The sequence below is a fragment of the Poecilia formosa genome, unplaced genomic scaffold (genome assembly GCF_000485575.1).
Source record: "Poecilia formosa unplaced genomic scaffold, Poecilia_formosa-5.1.2 Scaffold81, whole genome shotgun sequence".
NCBI lineage: Eukaryota > Metazoa > Chordata > Actinopteri > Cyprinodontiformes > Poeciliidae > Poecilia > Poecilia formosa.
The window spans coordinates 1999518-2013320 of NW_006800020.1; the positions used below are offsets into that span (position 1 = coordinate 1999518).

The window sequence follows — 13803 nt, forward strand, 5'->3', positions numbered from 1 at the left end:
AAGAAGATTTCTGTAAAGTTCGAAGTGCGTTGCTCCTGTAAATGCACACTCAAGTGGCAGAAGGCATACATTAACACAGCAGTCTAACTATACAGTCCAACCTGCTGGAGGTGGACACCCACCAGCGTGACAGAAGAGCACAGGGCGAAGACAAGTGTGTGCACACAGCTGAATCCATGTGCACAAACTTTGCTTTCAGCCTCGATTTTCCTGTTAACATTGGAAGATTTCAATTGGTTTCCTCGGTTTGTTGATGCATGAAAAGTGACATCCTGGGATCTCATCTTCTTTTTTCTCTCTCCGTGTCTTTTTTTTTTCTTCTTCTTTCTGGAAAAATCGGGACGAATCCATGTCACAAGTTTGTGTCCCATCTTTTCCCAGCTTTGGAAAGTTTAGTTGCTTTATTTTATTTATTTTTTTTTTTTATTTTTTTTTAATCTCTATTTTTGTTGGAGCTACAGCACAGCACCCACAGCACACAGACGACAAGGAAGGCTCCAGAAAGAGGGTTGTTGTGAGAGGAGTGGTGAGGCAAAGTAAGTCACTAATATTGTGCCAGAAGGAAGAGAAGAGGGGCAAAAGAGAGTACAGAGAGGAGAATAGAAGGAAGAGAAGAGACAACAGTGTGAACAAATCCGTCCTGAGTTCAGCTTGTTTCATCACAAACCTGTTATCGATCACTTTCAAAGACTTCAGCTGAACATTAAACCATTCTTGAGTGAAGGAGAAAAGGTTTGCAATGAGAAAAAAATTTAAAACACTTGAGACAGATAACGAGAACAGTAGGGCCAATGAAAAGACTAATGAAACGGGGAAACAGGTGACAGAATATGGCTAAGATATAGTTAGCTAGTGTTCATAGGTGAAACCCTGCCAGCCTACATAGCTAAATTATATCTTCATAAGATGAGTACAGGTGTATCGTAACGTCACAGAAATGTTAATTAATTAGTAGAATTAATAATTAATAGAGATTCACTACAAACATCATATATTTGGAGCGTTTATGTCTCTTAATTTTGATTGTTACCTATTAACAACTAATGAAAACCCAAATTTCTGTTTCTCAGATAAATAGAATATAGCAGCAGACAGAGACTGACATTCTGTACAAAGGTGGCAAACCACAAGTGTGTGCTTCTGATTGAAAAGTTGAGTGGAAGGAAAAACAGTGGCTGAAAAATCTGGCACAGGCAACAGGGATAACTGAAGCCTGGAGAGGATTCTAGCTCATTTATGATTTTTGGTGAGAATCACAAGGGACTGACTGTGGCTGGAGTCAGAGCTTTAAGAGTCACTGCACACAATCATTTCCAGAATATATTCTGCAACTGTTACCTTCCTTTTGTTAAGACACTCCTGAATGCAAGACACTGGCAAATACTTCTTAAAAAGGACATGTCCCAAGTCCTCTTTCCATTAGAAAAGAACATTTTATTTTTCATTGGTAAATCAAGGTCCCAGAGTCTGGAGATAAAGGGAAGAGGCACAGATTTCAAGCTGGTTGAGGTTGTTCTATTGTATTTTATAAAGTCCAGCGTTAGCAGAGACGTTTACCAAAAAGGTTTTAGAGCATTCCATGTTTCACTCTGCTGACAAGGTTTATAGAAGAGCAGATTTTATTTTTCCAGCAGAATATGGCAAAAGTGCAAACTCTCCTGGTATAAATCTCAAACAGTGCCGAGGCTCTAGAGCCAACAGTGAGGATGAACTGAAGGCTGGCGCACACATCTGCAGAGCCACAGGCTGGTGGCCCCGGTCAATTATTGAGTACATAGTACATGTTGTAGCACCACAATGCTGTATTAATTATTTTCATTGGTCTTTTGTAATAACCGACTTCTACGAGAAACTGAATTTGGGGTTCATATTAGCTGCACATCGCAGTCATCAAAATTAACAGACATAAAGACTGGAAATATATAATACTCTAGGTTTACCCACTTGGTATGCAGTGAGTTTCACTTTTTGAGCTGAACCACTAAATTAACATTACGATGATATTGTAAATTATTGACATCCGCCTGTATGTTCATACAGTGCCTTCTGTATTATATTGTGTAACTGTACTATTTATACAACAAGATTAAATGAGCTCAAATTATTATGATTCTCTAAGATACCAACTTGTTTAACTGGTCAGGGACTGCAGCGACAAATAAACGGATCGTTAGACCTCCATGGGCTGATTGCATAAGGACAGAAAGACAGACATACAGACAGTCAGAAACAGGGGGACTATTGGCAAAGTGGCGACACAGAAAAAAAAAAACATACAACAGCACAAAGGGCGAGAAATTCAGAGAGAAGTGGAAGAGGAAATTGAGATTCTAAAAGAAAATAGAGAAGAGTTTAAAGGTTTAAGAGAGCAGATGGCTAATTGTACCCGTGTTTCGCAGCCTGGCAGCAAGTCAGTCTTGTGCATAAGGACGGGAGCGGGAGTAGGGGAGAGAAAAGAGGGGTAGGAAATAGGAGACGGGAAGTGGCCATGGAGGAAGCTGGGTGGTGCGATCAGGCCTTAAGAGCGTGCCACTGGGCGACGTTAGTGCGCGGCCGAGCGAGCATGTCCTTCCAATGCTTTACTTCTGCTGGCCCGCTCTTCCACGATAGGTAGATCTGAGAGTGGGGAAAGAAACAAACATGCACTCTTCATGAAAATTTGTAAACTACTGAGGACATAAAAAGCCATTGTATGGCCCATCTCTTCCAAGTTGATATGTTTTCACGTGTATCATGATGGTAAACGGTGTTTGGTATCAGTTATTTCGGAAGAGCAGCAATAAGTCAAAAAGCAGTGATGAGGTGAAGCAGTAATAGCTGTCCTTGTTCACTCACAGGCTGTATTACTAAAGTGATATTAATGCCATTGTTGCCTAAATTAATGAAGCTAGAGGTTGAAATGGTCAGTATTCAAACAAAGGAGAGAGTTATAGCTTTTACTTTAAATGTTCTGTAAGTTTCATGTCTCTTGAAGCTTAATGTTAACTCATACACATAGGAGGAGGCGGCTGGTTGGTGTTGTTCAAATTGCTTGGTTGTCATGACAAAACCTTATTTGTTCAAGTTCACAACGGGTGACATTCGCCTAACACGGAGCAAAATTGAACCATTAACAGTAGCAGAAGGTCCCATCTAGTGACTTAAGGTAATTTTAATGTCTACTGGATGTCTGAGCTTGTAAGTGTGGCTTGTCTAAGGAAGAAAAAGTTTCTTCCTTAGACTTCTTCCTTTCCTGCTTGCAGAAATTTGACCCCTCCTGCACAGGCGATTGATGATTTGCAGAAAGTACAATCCAAAGTATTCATCTTTCTATAACCAAGCTTTTATAATAAGCAGAACTGCGTCTATCCAGAGACTTTGACTGAAAAGCCAACTTACTGCAACAAATCAGATTTTATTGAATTCAACTAAGCTTTGCTAAATCCAGCAGGCATTTTGAAAGAAAGTGACCCAAATCCTGTTGTTAGACCAGGATTTGGTCCAACAACAGGACAATTTGAGCAAACATGCAAAATCTATTTCAAGTTTTGGAACTACACTGAATAATATTTCTTTCCTACAGAAAAAAAAAATGAAAATAAGTCATTCTACTTCATTTGATTTTAATTTGCTTTTATGTTCTTCGCCCACAAGTACTGTTGACTCTACGATTCTACAACACACCGAGCTAACCCATGACACCTATCTAAAAATCTCTGCAGACTCCCCGCAGATGCTTATGTCATAAATTACCTTGCCAATAACATCGTTGCGGCTAAGCCTGTCCTTGTCCATGACGGTGATGATGATGGTAGTCTCCCTCAGCACATGGGCAGGGACATCAAAGGGGAAAGACTCGTTGAAAACTGGATTCAGACAGCGCTTTATCACCGGCGTCTTCTTCTTCTCCACACGCTTGTCCTTGTGCATGAGCCACACCTTTACATAAGGGTCTGCAGAAAGGACGCAAAAGAGCAGAAGTTTACGCAAGGGTAACTAAGAAAATGCCTATGGATGTTTTTTTTCTCTCTCTTTTTTTTACTTTCAGGGTCAGCTTTGCAATTACCCTCTTGATTGTTATGGACAGGAAAGGCAGCAGGGAAGCAGAGACCTCGATTGAGCTCAAGGTCAACCTATTCCCTGAGCTAGCAAACATACAAATGAGGAAGTATTTATGGAAATGGGGCTTGGGATTCGTACAGCAAATTCTGGAGCAATTTTATATCTGGTAATAGTAACTGCAGGAAACTCTAATTTTACCAAAAAAAAAAAAAAAGTACAGAAAGCATGTCACAGCAGGACTGGATACTTTTTTTTAAACCAGAAGAGACCACAGTGCGCTGATACACATTTAGCTTTGAGGTTCAAGATCCTCTTAAATATACAGGCAGATAGAGGTCAACAGATATGTTTGACGTAATGTCACCTTGCTGCTGTGACTATGAACAGAGGACACTAACCAGAGTACAAAAGTATTTAAACACCTTGACTGTTTCCACATTTTGTCACATTACAACCTTCTGTGCATTTTATTCGAATTTTACATGACAGACCAACACAAAGCAAGAAATTATGAAGACGTAAAGAAAGGAATTATAGACTTTTGTCAAATAAAAGTCTGTAAATTTACAAAGGCAGAAAGAGCTGCAGCTCACTGATCATTCTTTACTGGGCAAACAGTAAAGACTAACGCTCACTTCATCTGTCACTTAATGTGAAAACATTGAAGCACACCGAAAGTACTTTCTTTGATTTGAACAATTCTGTAGAAGCTGCTGTCACTGCAATATGACAAAAAAAAAAAGTGTAAAGAAATTTTTAGCAAAGTACTCATCCTTCTGTGTTGACCGGTCAGTAAGTACCGTGTACTTCAAATTCAAATTAAAACCTCAAAACTTTGAAAGTCAAGGCAAAGGCGCCAAACTGGGAAAAACACAGATTTGAGAACGAGACAAACACAGCAAAGACTTTACCCGAGGTGCCCCCGATGTCCATGGCTTTAAGATGGCGAGCTTTGATGATGTTCACAGTGATGGTGTTGGCAGTGGGATTATAGCAGAGAGACACCAGCAGGTCGCCTCGTCTCCCCTGCAAAAACGAACCCACACAAAAAAACAAAATAAAAAAAAACAATGGAGTGTGAATCATCCGGTCTAAGATCAGATTTCATCAGGGGATATCAAACTCCAGATTACTCACTGCCTCGTTGTGCAATGTTACATCACTGCCCTTTCTGCTCTAACTCCATGTGCCAAATACAGATGGTCCAGTGACCGGGCTGGCTTAGCTATGATCATTGCTCACCCAAAAGTCACATCAGACATGATGAAAGCTGAGACCAAACGTGTCACACTTGCTTTAACAAATTACACCGGGATTAAAAGTGCGCATCAGCCGTAGCTCTAACGGCCCCTCTTACACTGCCATCACTGCAGGGCTTAAGCTCCTTCCAGAAGGTCTTCAACTGGCCCAGTTCCACCTTGTTCAGGGGGATTGACACCTCTCCGATGGGGTCGTTCCTGCTGAAGCGGTCGTAGTCCAACACCTGGAGGTAGAGAGTGCGTTCTCTCACCTTCTCGTAAGGGAAGCCTAAAGCAGACACAGGAAGCAGATAACACTGTGGGCGGAGAGGCATAGCTAAGTGGCAGATTGCGAAAAGCATGTTCCTGACAGTACAGAGGGAACAGTAATGTGCAACATGCTTCCACGGAAGAATATGACAAAAATGCCAACGTGTGGAGCAAAAGCTGTACTTCTTGTCACAAAACTAATCGCGTACAAGCTTAAAGGGCTGTGGGTTTGGGAAAGGTTTAAGAATATTCCACCCTAGTTTTCCTACTTTGTCGTTTCACACTCAGCCAATCTCAAAAGTCACAAAAAAAAACCTGTTCCTTACAAGAAGAAAAAAATAAAAAACTTTTGTCTTTGCCGATGACAAACAGCCTCTGCAGCTTACAAGATGATGATGATTATTACAGCAAGACAGAATATCGGTCTGCTGTTTCTAGGCTGGAGGTCTAATCAATAAAAAACTTGCTCTAATTTCACACTTTGGTATTGAGTTTTCACACAACTAAAACAAAGCTCCTTTTCAATGGAGAAACAGGTCTTTTTGAAATCTGCCAAGCTTGCTGCAAATGAGCTTTATCTCTCTATCGCTTGATGAAAAAAAGCAAAGAAACCAGTTTCATGGTCTGAAAACTGCAGTGTCTTAACAGGTGGAAAATTAACACAATATTTACATTTCTATTCACAATGCCTAATAAACCAGCTTCTTGGTTATACATTCAGACTGTTTGAAATATACAGGATTGTGGTTGCTATTGCCTATCGTGCAAGAAAAACAAAAGAAGTACATTTTTAATACAACTGTGACAGATTCACCCAAAAAGTTCCTCTCAAACAACAACTATTGCAGTTTCTAAAATAACTAAAATTGATTAGTTTTATATATATATATATATATATATATATATATATATATAAAACATTTTCTATAAACATGAATTCGTTATTAGTTTTATGTTGTCGTTTGATACTGAGGTTATAATAAAGTATTTATGTTTCTGCCATCCCCCCCCCCAATACACAAACACTGAGAGGAAAAATCAGTATTAACAGCAAAAATAATTCTCATTTCAAAACTTTATGCTCAAACAATCCACTTACTCTACAAAATCACTTCATTTATCTTTGTAATTTTAAGGTCTTTGATGGTTTAATCAGGTCGGAAACTGTCAGCGAAATAAAATGTTGCAGATGAAATTACCTGAGATAAAAGAGCAGAAAATTGAGGGGAAAAAAAATCTAATAAAAACTCAATGTAGGGTGTAAAATTACCCAAAATTAAGATGAATATATTTTTTTACATTTCAACAGTGACTCAGTCTAATCACAAAAGTGTGATTTGATCCATCCCATTGTGCTTGTATAATTATAAAAGAAATCTCAAAAATCAAATATTTAACTTCTCACACAGTCAAATGATTGGTGAGCCTTATTACTTTTAAACAAACTTGCATAGCTATTTAATGGGAAACTATAAGTCTGAAAAAAAATCACAAACATTTCTAACTCGATGTACATCCCACAGAGTTCAGCTAAATTCATCTTTTAAAAAATGGAAGGAGTTTGGGACTTGTCTAAATCTATTTAGAGCTGGCTGTCCTTACAAAGTGAGTGACCGGGAAAAGAAGACTGGTTCGAGAAGCCATCGAGACGGCTACGTCTAATCTGAGGGAGTTAAAGGTTCCAGTGCTCAGAGAGAAGAGACTGTGCTTTAAGAAATGTTTTCCATGGTTTCTTACAAATCAAAACTGCATGGCAGAATGTCAAAGAATGTCAAATATGAAAAAAAAAACAGTTCAAAAGACCGTACAAATCTATTCTGGATTTCAGCCAAAGGCACAAGGGATAATCTGAGAAAAAATGTAAGTTCATGTGATCCGAGTTTATAACCAAACTAGAAAAACGACCTCAAGTATGATGCAAAAGTTCACAAAAAGATGGTTCTAAGAAAGCAAAGTTAATGTTAAGGAGCGGCCAAGTCAAAGCCCAGATATCAGTCTACTCAGGAATTTGTTAGCAAAACATGAAAAGAGCCATTTTACAATCTGACAGTGTTTGAGCTGCAAGAATGGAAAAAGAAGTTATAGCTTGATGGCAACATATTCACATAGCCACAGTACTGATTATAACCAAAGGAGCATCTTCAATAAGATTTAATTTGAAGGGGTGTGCATAAGACTGACATAATACTGTCATAAGCATGACATGATACCTTTTAAGAACGTGAAGGAGTCTTTATGACTGGCTATGAAGGCTGTGTTGAAGCATCATTCTGTAAATAATGACACTTTTAATGCAAGGTTGACACTTTTAATGGACTTTTAATGCAAGTTTTAGTACAGCTTTGCATTAAAAGTGTCATTATTTACCAAATGATACTTCATGACAACAGTAAAAGATTAACAAAGACTCCTTTATGTAATAACAGGTGTTATATCATATTTATGACTGTCACATCAGTCTTACGCACACCCCTTCAAATAAAGTATTACTGCATTTTCTAACTGGAAAGGGTTGAAAATGTATGCATTAACTTTACCTTATAAGGAATATTTTTATTAAATTTACTTTTTTATTTATTTTTTTTTAATCAGATTTTACTTATATTTTACAGATTTATTTTTGTGCAATTGAGGCCCTAAAAACATGCAAAATGTGAATTTTATGCAACACTTCCCCTTTAGGATTTACATTTAAACCAAGAGAAAAAAAATTACAGAATCCAATGGGATTAATATTACATTTCAGGTCTTTAAAAGTTGGAAATATGACAAACCCTCAAAAAGGAAGGTTTCATTCCAGTGGGGGTTGAGGTTCTTCCTCTTGACCTTGGTTTCCAACTTGTGCTTCTTGTCAGGCAGCAGGTAGATTTTGACGAAAGGGTCCGAGGTGCCGGAGAAATCCTTGGCTGGCAGGTCCTGGCCCTTGAGAACTTTGACGGTGAGGGTTGTGTTCTGGAAGCTGTAGCCTATGCTGAACTGGATTCGACCGAGTTTTTCACTGACGGGCCCTTCGCCGTCATCATCCTCTGAACCTGGGGACAACTGCAAAGGTCACAAAAGACAAAGCAACGAACGTAAACCGTCACGTGTCCGGCAAGAGCCACACAAGGTACAAGTCAGACCTAAAGGCGCCGACTTTCTGCATCACCCGGACCTCGACAGAGAACAGCCGTGAGGGGGAACGATTTCAGAGTCACATTTTGATCATGGCGCGCTCGAGCAGCTGCTCAGAAACAGAGATTGGTGCAATGTTAAGAAGACTCTGAGAGTTTAATTTCCTTACTAATGTTCTTAAGAGGCAGGAGGTGCTCAGATTAAAGATACGGAGCTTTAGACTACCCGCGACTACCCTCTCACAGCCACTCTGACTGCTTTATCATTGCTCTGCACTAAAAGGCAGATATCTGATAAAAGCCAGAGAGAGAGGGGGGAAGAGAGAGAGCAAGAGAGAAACAGAAAGAGGAGGAAGGAAGCTTTCAGCAAGACGTAAACCTTCCCTACCGTAACATATTCGTCCCACAGTTGTCGTCTACTTTTTTTTTTCTTGACACATAGAAAAACAATCGGGATACAAGTTTACATACATTATTGTGGAGGTAAGCAGCATGCACTACAGTAGACCTTTATGTGAAAGAACTCAGGTGCTGTTTGGCATGCAAAGTGTTGCTCAGAGAATTACCTGAAGTACTACTTTTTGAAGCTTTCATCCAAAACTGAAATGACAAAGGCTCACTTCTGATTCATCAATACGGGTTTCAGAAAGACGGAGAATTTCAACTCTAATTTGTCAAACAGTATGAGTCACCTTGGATGACTTGGCTTGCTTGATTGCCACTGTGGGAACGGCTGGTGTGTTATTTTCTTCTATTATGACTCGCTCATTACCATCCACAGCTTTAGATCAACTTGCCTTATAAACTTACAATGACTTTGCAGCACAACTCCTGCTGGTGGCAAGAATTACCTCAGAACAATGTGATTTTATTTACTCGTCTTGACAAATATGACTTAGCTGAAGTGCTTTCCATGTCTCAGAACAAATCAAATAAGATCTCAGCAGGATTTCCAAAGCTTTGGCTTGCAGAGTCCAACTTTCAAAATACAAAGTTATCTTTTTTGCCTGCCCTTTTGCTTAAACTACAGCTAATAGGCTACATATTTTTAAATTTCTAAAATTATATCTGCCTGGAAGCAAATACAAAATTAGCAATACAATTTAAATATTGCCTTTATGTATTGTATAAGTCATACAGACAATACAATTTAGCCCTTTAAACTTTATCAAAATCGTCTTCCAGAAGGATAGTTTGACAAATGTTCTCCTGACAATGCTCTAATGTTCATACTGTAACTTATTTAGAGAAAAGGTCATTTAGGACTAACTGCAAAAAAAAACTAGCAAAGGGGAACAAGGTATTTGGGGGTATGCACTTGATAAAGGAGGCTCAAATGCAACCTGCACATGTGCATAAAAACACCATAAAGACACCTGTGGCCTTTGCCTCAGAGACTTAATAGTTTTACAAATCAACAACACTTAATTTGTAAAAACAAAAAAACTTATGACCCATAACAACTAAATTTGAAGAAAGAAAATGTTTAAAATTGCATGAATTTTTTTAATCCACGGAATAATTGTCAGAAAGAAAACCTGTGAGTTTTCTTTCTGAGATCTACTGTTGGAATTTATGGGTTTTATAAGAAAATTGAGTTAAGTGTCATCTGAATAAAACTGTTGACATACGCCATAAAACAGACTAGTTGTGTTGTGCCACAGTGGTTATAGATTTTGCAAAACCTTGGCTTGTTCCACCTTGTGCATCCTCAAAGGCTTTGCAACTAATTTCTTTATTTACACCAAAGTTAAGATGGTGCTTAAAAAAGGTGTTTAAATGTAAACGGTTCACAGAAATCCAATGTGTAACAAGTAGCAAAATGTTGATCCCTTTTTGGGCAAAAATACCCCAAAAAACATTGATTTAGAAGTCATTTCACTGTGTATTAGAGACACCAGTGATTTAGTTGAAAACAGCATGACTCAGAACTTAATAACGCTAAAGGTTAGTTACTGCAAAACACTCGAGCTTATCTGTGTTTTAAAGGTTTTTGTGACACTGGTGGTATTTATACAACAGTAGATGTTCAAGAGGAATGCCAGAAACAGAAGGGGAAGACATGCAGCAAATGGTCCAGGGCCAGGAATCGAACCGAGGACTGCAGCCTCTTTGTTGTGCCGTAGAACCTTCTGTTTTTGTGTTTAGTATTTCTGCAATAAAAACTTTTTTTTTTCTCATTCAATCTAACCATTAGCCAGAAATGAACATGTCGACATGTGAACACATGTTCATTTGAACATGTGTTCAAATGAACGTGTGTCATGAATTAAATTACTTAAATCAACATTTTAGTCACATTAATTACTGAAATGTGTATGGAAAAAGATTTAAAAGGGGTTATCATGTTTTATTCCAGGCACATAGTGCCATTTTATTACACAATCAAGTAATTATGCAGTACATCTTTAAAAAAAAAATTGGGCCTCAGTCTCTTTAAGAGGCGCCTGCTCTTTCCAAAACTCCACTTTCAGCACATCACCATAGCAATGTCCATTCATTATACCAACTACAACCATTCTTAGGAGCTTTGGACTGACACTGAGACTCACAGTTACCTCAGAAGTTTGCAAGCTGCTGCTGCTGCCACTAGTCTGGAGGAGTTTGCAGCTCTGAGGGGAATGTTTGTGGAAATGGGCAGCACTTTGTAGAGCAGGAGTTCAGACACCACTGAATAGTTGTCATGTGAGAGTCATGGATTTCTCAAACATGGATGAAAGAATCAAAGCAACACTCCAGGATAGGATTTTGATGAGGGAATAATATAATATCATATAAAGCTAAAAAAAAAAAGATGATTTTAAATAATATTGCCCCCCTCTGTTTAAACAGTACACTAGTAATAATGAGTAATCACATATGGCTGGTTCACAGAAATTGCTTTTAGGCGCATATTTTGAGTGGAAAACCAAGACCTGAGGCAGAAGGGAAGAAAGGAAGGAAGCGAGGGAGGATGCCAGGTGGACTCATCTTACCATCACCATGTCTCCAGTGAGCGAGTTGGCCAGGTCAGTTACAGAAGAGTGCCCGTCGGCATCAGGAGGGTGACCCTTGGGGCTGTTTGCTGGCTTGTTGCCCCTGCAAGCAAAAAAATCAGGTTGACAAACGTAAAACAGCTCAAACATTAATGAGCAGTTTACTCATCTACAGAAAGCGTTTGAGCCCACAGGGAGTCCAGCCTCCACCTGTTTAGCAGCAAACCGCCTCTCCAAAATGATCCGTTCAGTCCCAGTTTTACTATGGATTGATGTCACTTCATAGGTTTTTTCTTTTTTTAACAGCTATTGCTAACAAAAGCCAAATAAAATCTGCCTTGTATTCCACAGATTAATAATGGGCACAAGACCTGAGAGGTGTAACTCATAGGAAATTTAAGTACATCTTCAAAAAGAACGTTACCTCCACTAGCAAAATAATAAGCACATTTTTAGACAAAAACACAAAGTCAATAAACTTAAAATAATAGAAACCAAATTATGTCCCCAAATCCTTTGAGAGTTTATGATACACACATATAATGACATAAATATAAATATATAAAAACCGCAGACAAACACATATAGCAACATACAGAGGACAGACGTTGCATGTTTAAATTTCTGTGTTGCATCGACAAACAGTTGGTTTTACAGAAATAATAAAAGAAGAGACATGAAATCTTCACTGGCATGGCTGGCACTAAGATACAAATGTTAATAGATGTTACATTTAATTCCCTTCCACACACGCTTGGAGAAAAAAGCTCTAAGTTCATACATCATGAAAATAGGAGTCACAAAGAGAAAAACCAAATTAGAAAAATAAGACAACAAAAGCATAAGAGAGGACAGAAATGAATAGAGGATAATACAAAGGATCTTGTTGATGGACACCTAAGACAGCACTCCATTTAAATGACTGGTCAAGGCACATGAAGAAGTCGAACACTGAAAAACAGTTAAGAGACAAACAAGCAAGGACAGAAAGATGGCGAAAGAGAAAAAAAATGAGCAGACGGATAGAAGATTCACAAATTACAAAGAGACACAAATAATAAAGACTTTAGACAGAAAAGACCAAAAAAAAGGAGAGAAATACACAAGCAAGCTGATTGTTTAGAAATCTGTTTTAGTAGAGATAGCAAGTATAACCAGCATGAACAGTATGAAAACAAAAACCAAAGAGAGTGAGATCATAACAAACACCAGCACGTTAGAGAGGAAAAACAGAGCTGCAAGAAAAGATAGGAAGGAAGGAAAGCCTGCAAACACAAGATAGGCTTAGTTTTGTCAGTCTGATAAGAATCAAAGAATAAAAGACAAAAAATTAAAATAAAACACAGAGCTACAGACAATATCTTTAAGAGAAGACAAAGGAGCAAACATGCTAAAAGGAGAGAGAGAGAGCACAAAGAAAAAAGAAAAAGACAATAAATACAATTGATCATCAGGATAAAGCGAACAAGAAACATCTTTTTTGATGCGGAGAGTTTAAAATAACTTATAAATGAGATATAGAAAGAGAAATAAGGTGATATACCATTCAAAACTATAACTTCACTAAAACCATGAAAGGGGACAAAAAATAAGAACATAGGAAGAGCACATTTAGAGTGTTACAAAAGAGGACATCAAAAATTCAGCATCTACAGATGATACAAGTTGTTTTTAAACCAGCCTGATTTTCCAGCATTTTAGCAACACTCTAAAAGTGTGGAGTGGGAACACGGGGCCAAAGCACAAACCGGCATTGGCTACATGTGCATATTTCATATATGCAAGTAGTTGTCACTCAGAGCGAGTGAAGGCAATGCCCTGGACAGGCCATAAAACAAGGAGCCCATAAAACGTCTGTCTGTCTGGCCAGCATTCTCTATCGAGCTTTTCGCCGAGAGGAAGTGCGCGCTCTTTGTTGGTTGCGCTAAAAAAACCTCCAAATTTGGATGAGAATCGATGTTGAATGCAATAATGTGTGCATTTTTGCAAAGGACAAAGACAGAACTGACTGAAGGAAAGTATACTGACAAATAGACAGACAGAAAAGGCAAGCAAACAAGACAAGGAAACACTTCAACCAGCAGGGGGGGGCGGGAGGGAAAAAAGGTAGGGAAGTTACCATTTCATGAAGGACAGGGGTTGTTCTTTAGTGATTGGTGTTAGTAG

At 38.5% G+C, this 13803-nt stretch overlaps 1 protein-coding gene across 4 annotated transcripts in view; it reads right to left on the reverse strand.

Annotated features, from left to right (window-relative positions):
- Nucleotides 1–302: 302 nt before the first annotated feature.
- LOC103141308 (synaptotagmin-7-like) overlaps nt 303–13803 on the reverse strand; it is a 123071-nt gene continuing 109570 nt past the window's right edge. For 3 of the 4 annotated variants that reach the window (XM_007556903.2, XM_016673725.1, XM_007556901.2), the window contains 6 exons: nt 11638–11740; nt 8324–8591; nt 5399–5568; nt 4953–5067; nt 3733–3932; nt 303–2616 (listed from right to left, as the gene is read on the reverse strand). In XM_007556903.2, coding sequence (XP_007556965.1) covers nt 2512–2616; nt 3733–3932; nt 4953–5067; nt 5399–5568; nt 8324–8591; nt 11638–11740 — 961 coding nt within the window. In that variant the 3' untranslated portion in view covers nt 303–2511. The remainder of the gene's footprint in view (nt 2617–3732; nt 3933–4952; nt 5068–5398; nt 5569–8323; nt 8592–11637; nt 11741–13803) is intronic. The other variant, XR_476569.2, reaches the window with a different exon arrangement.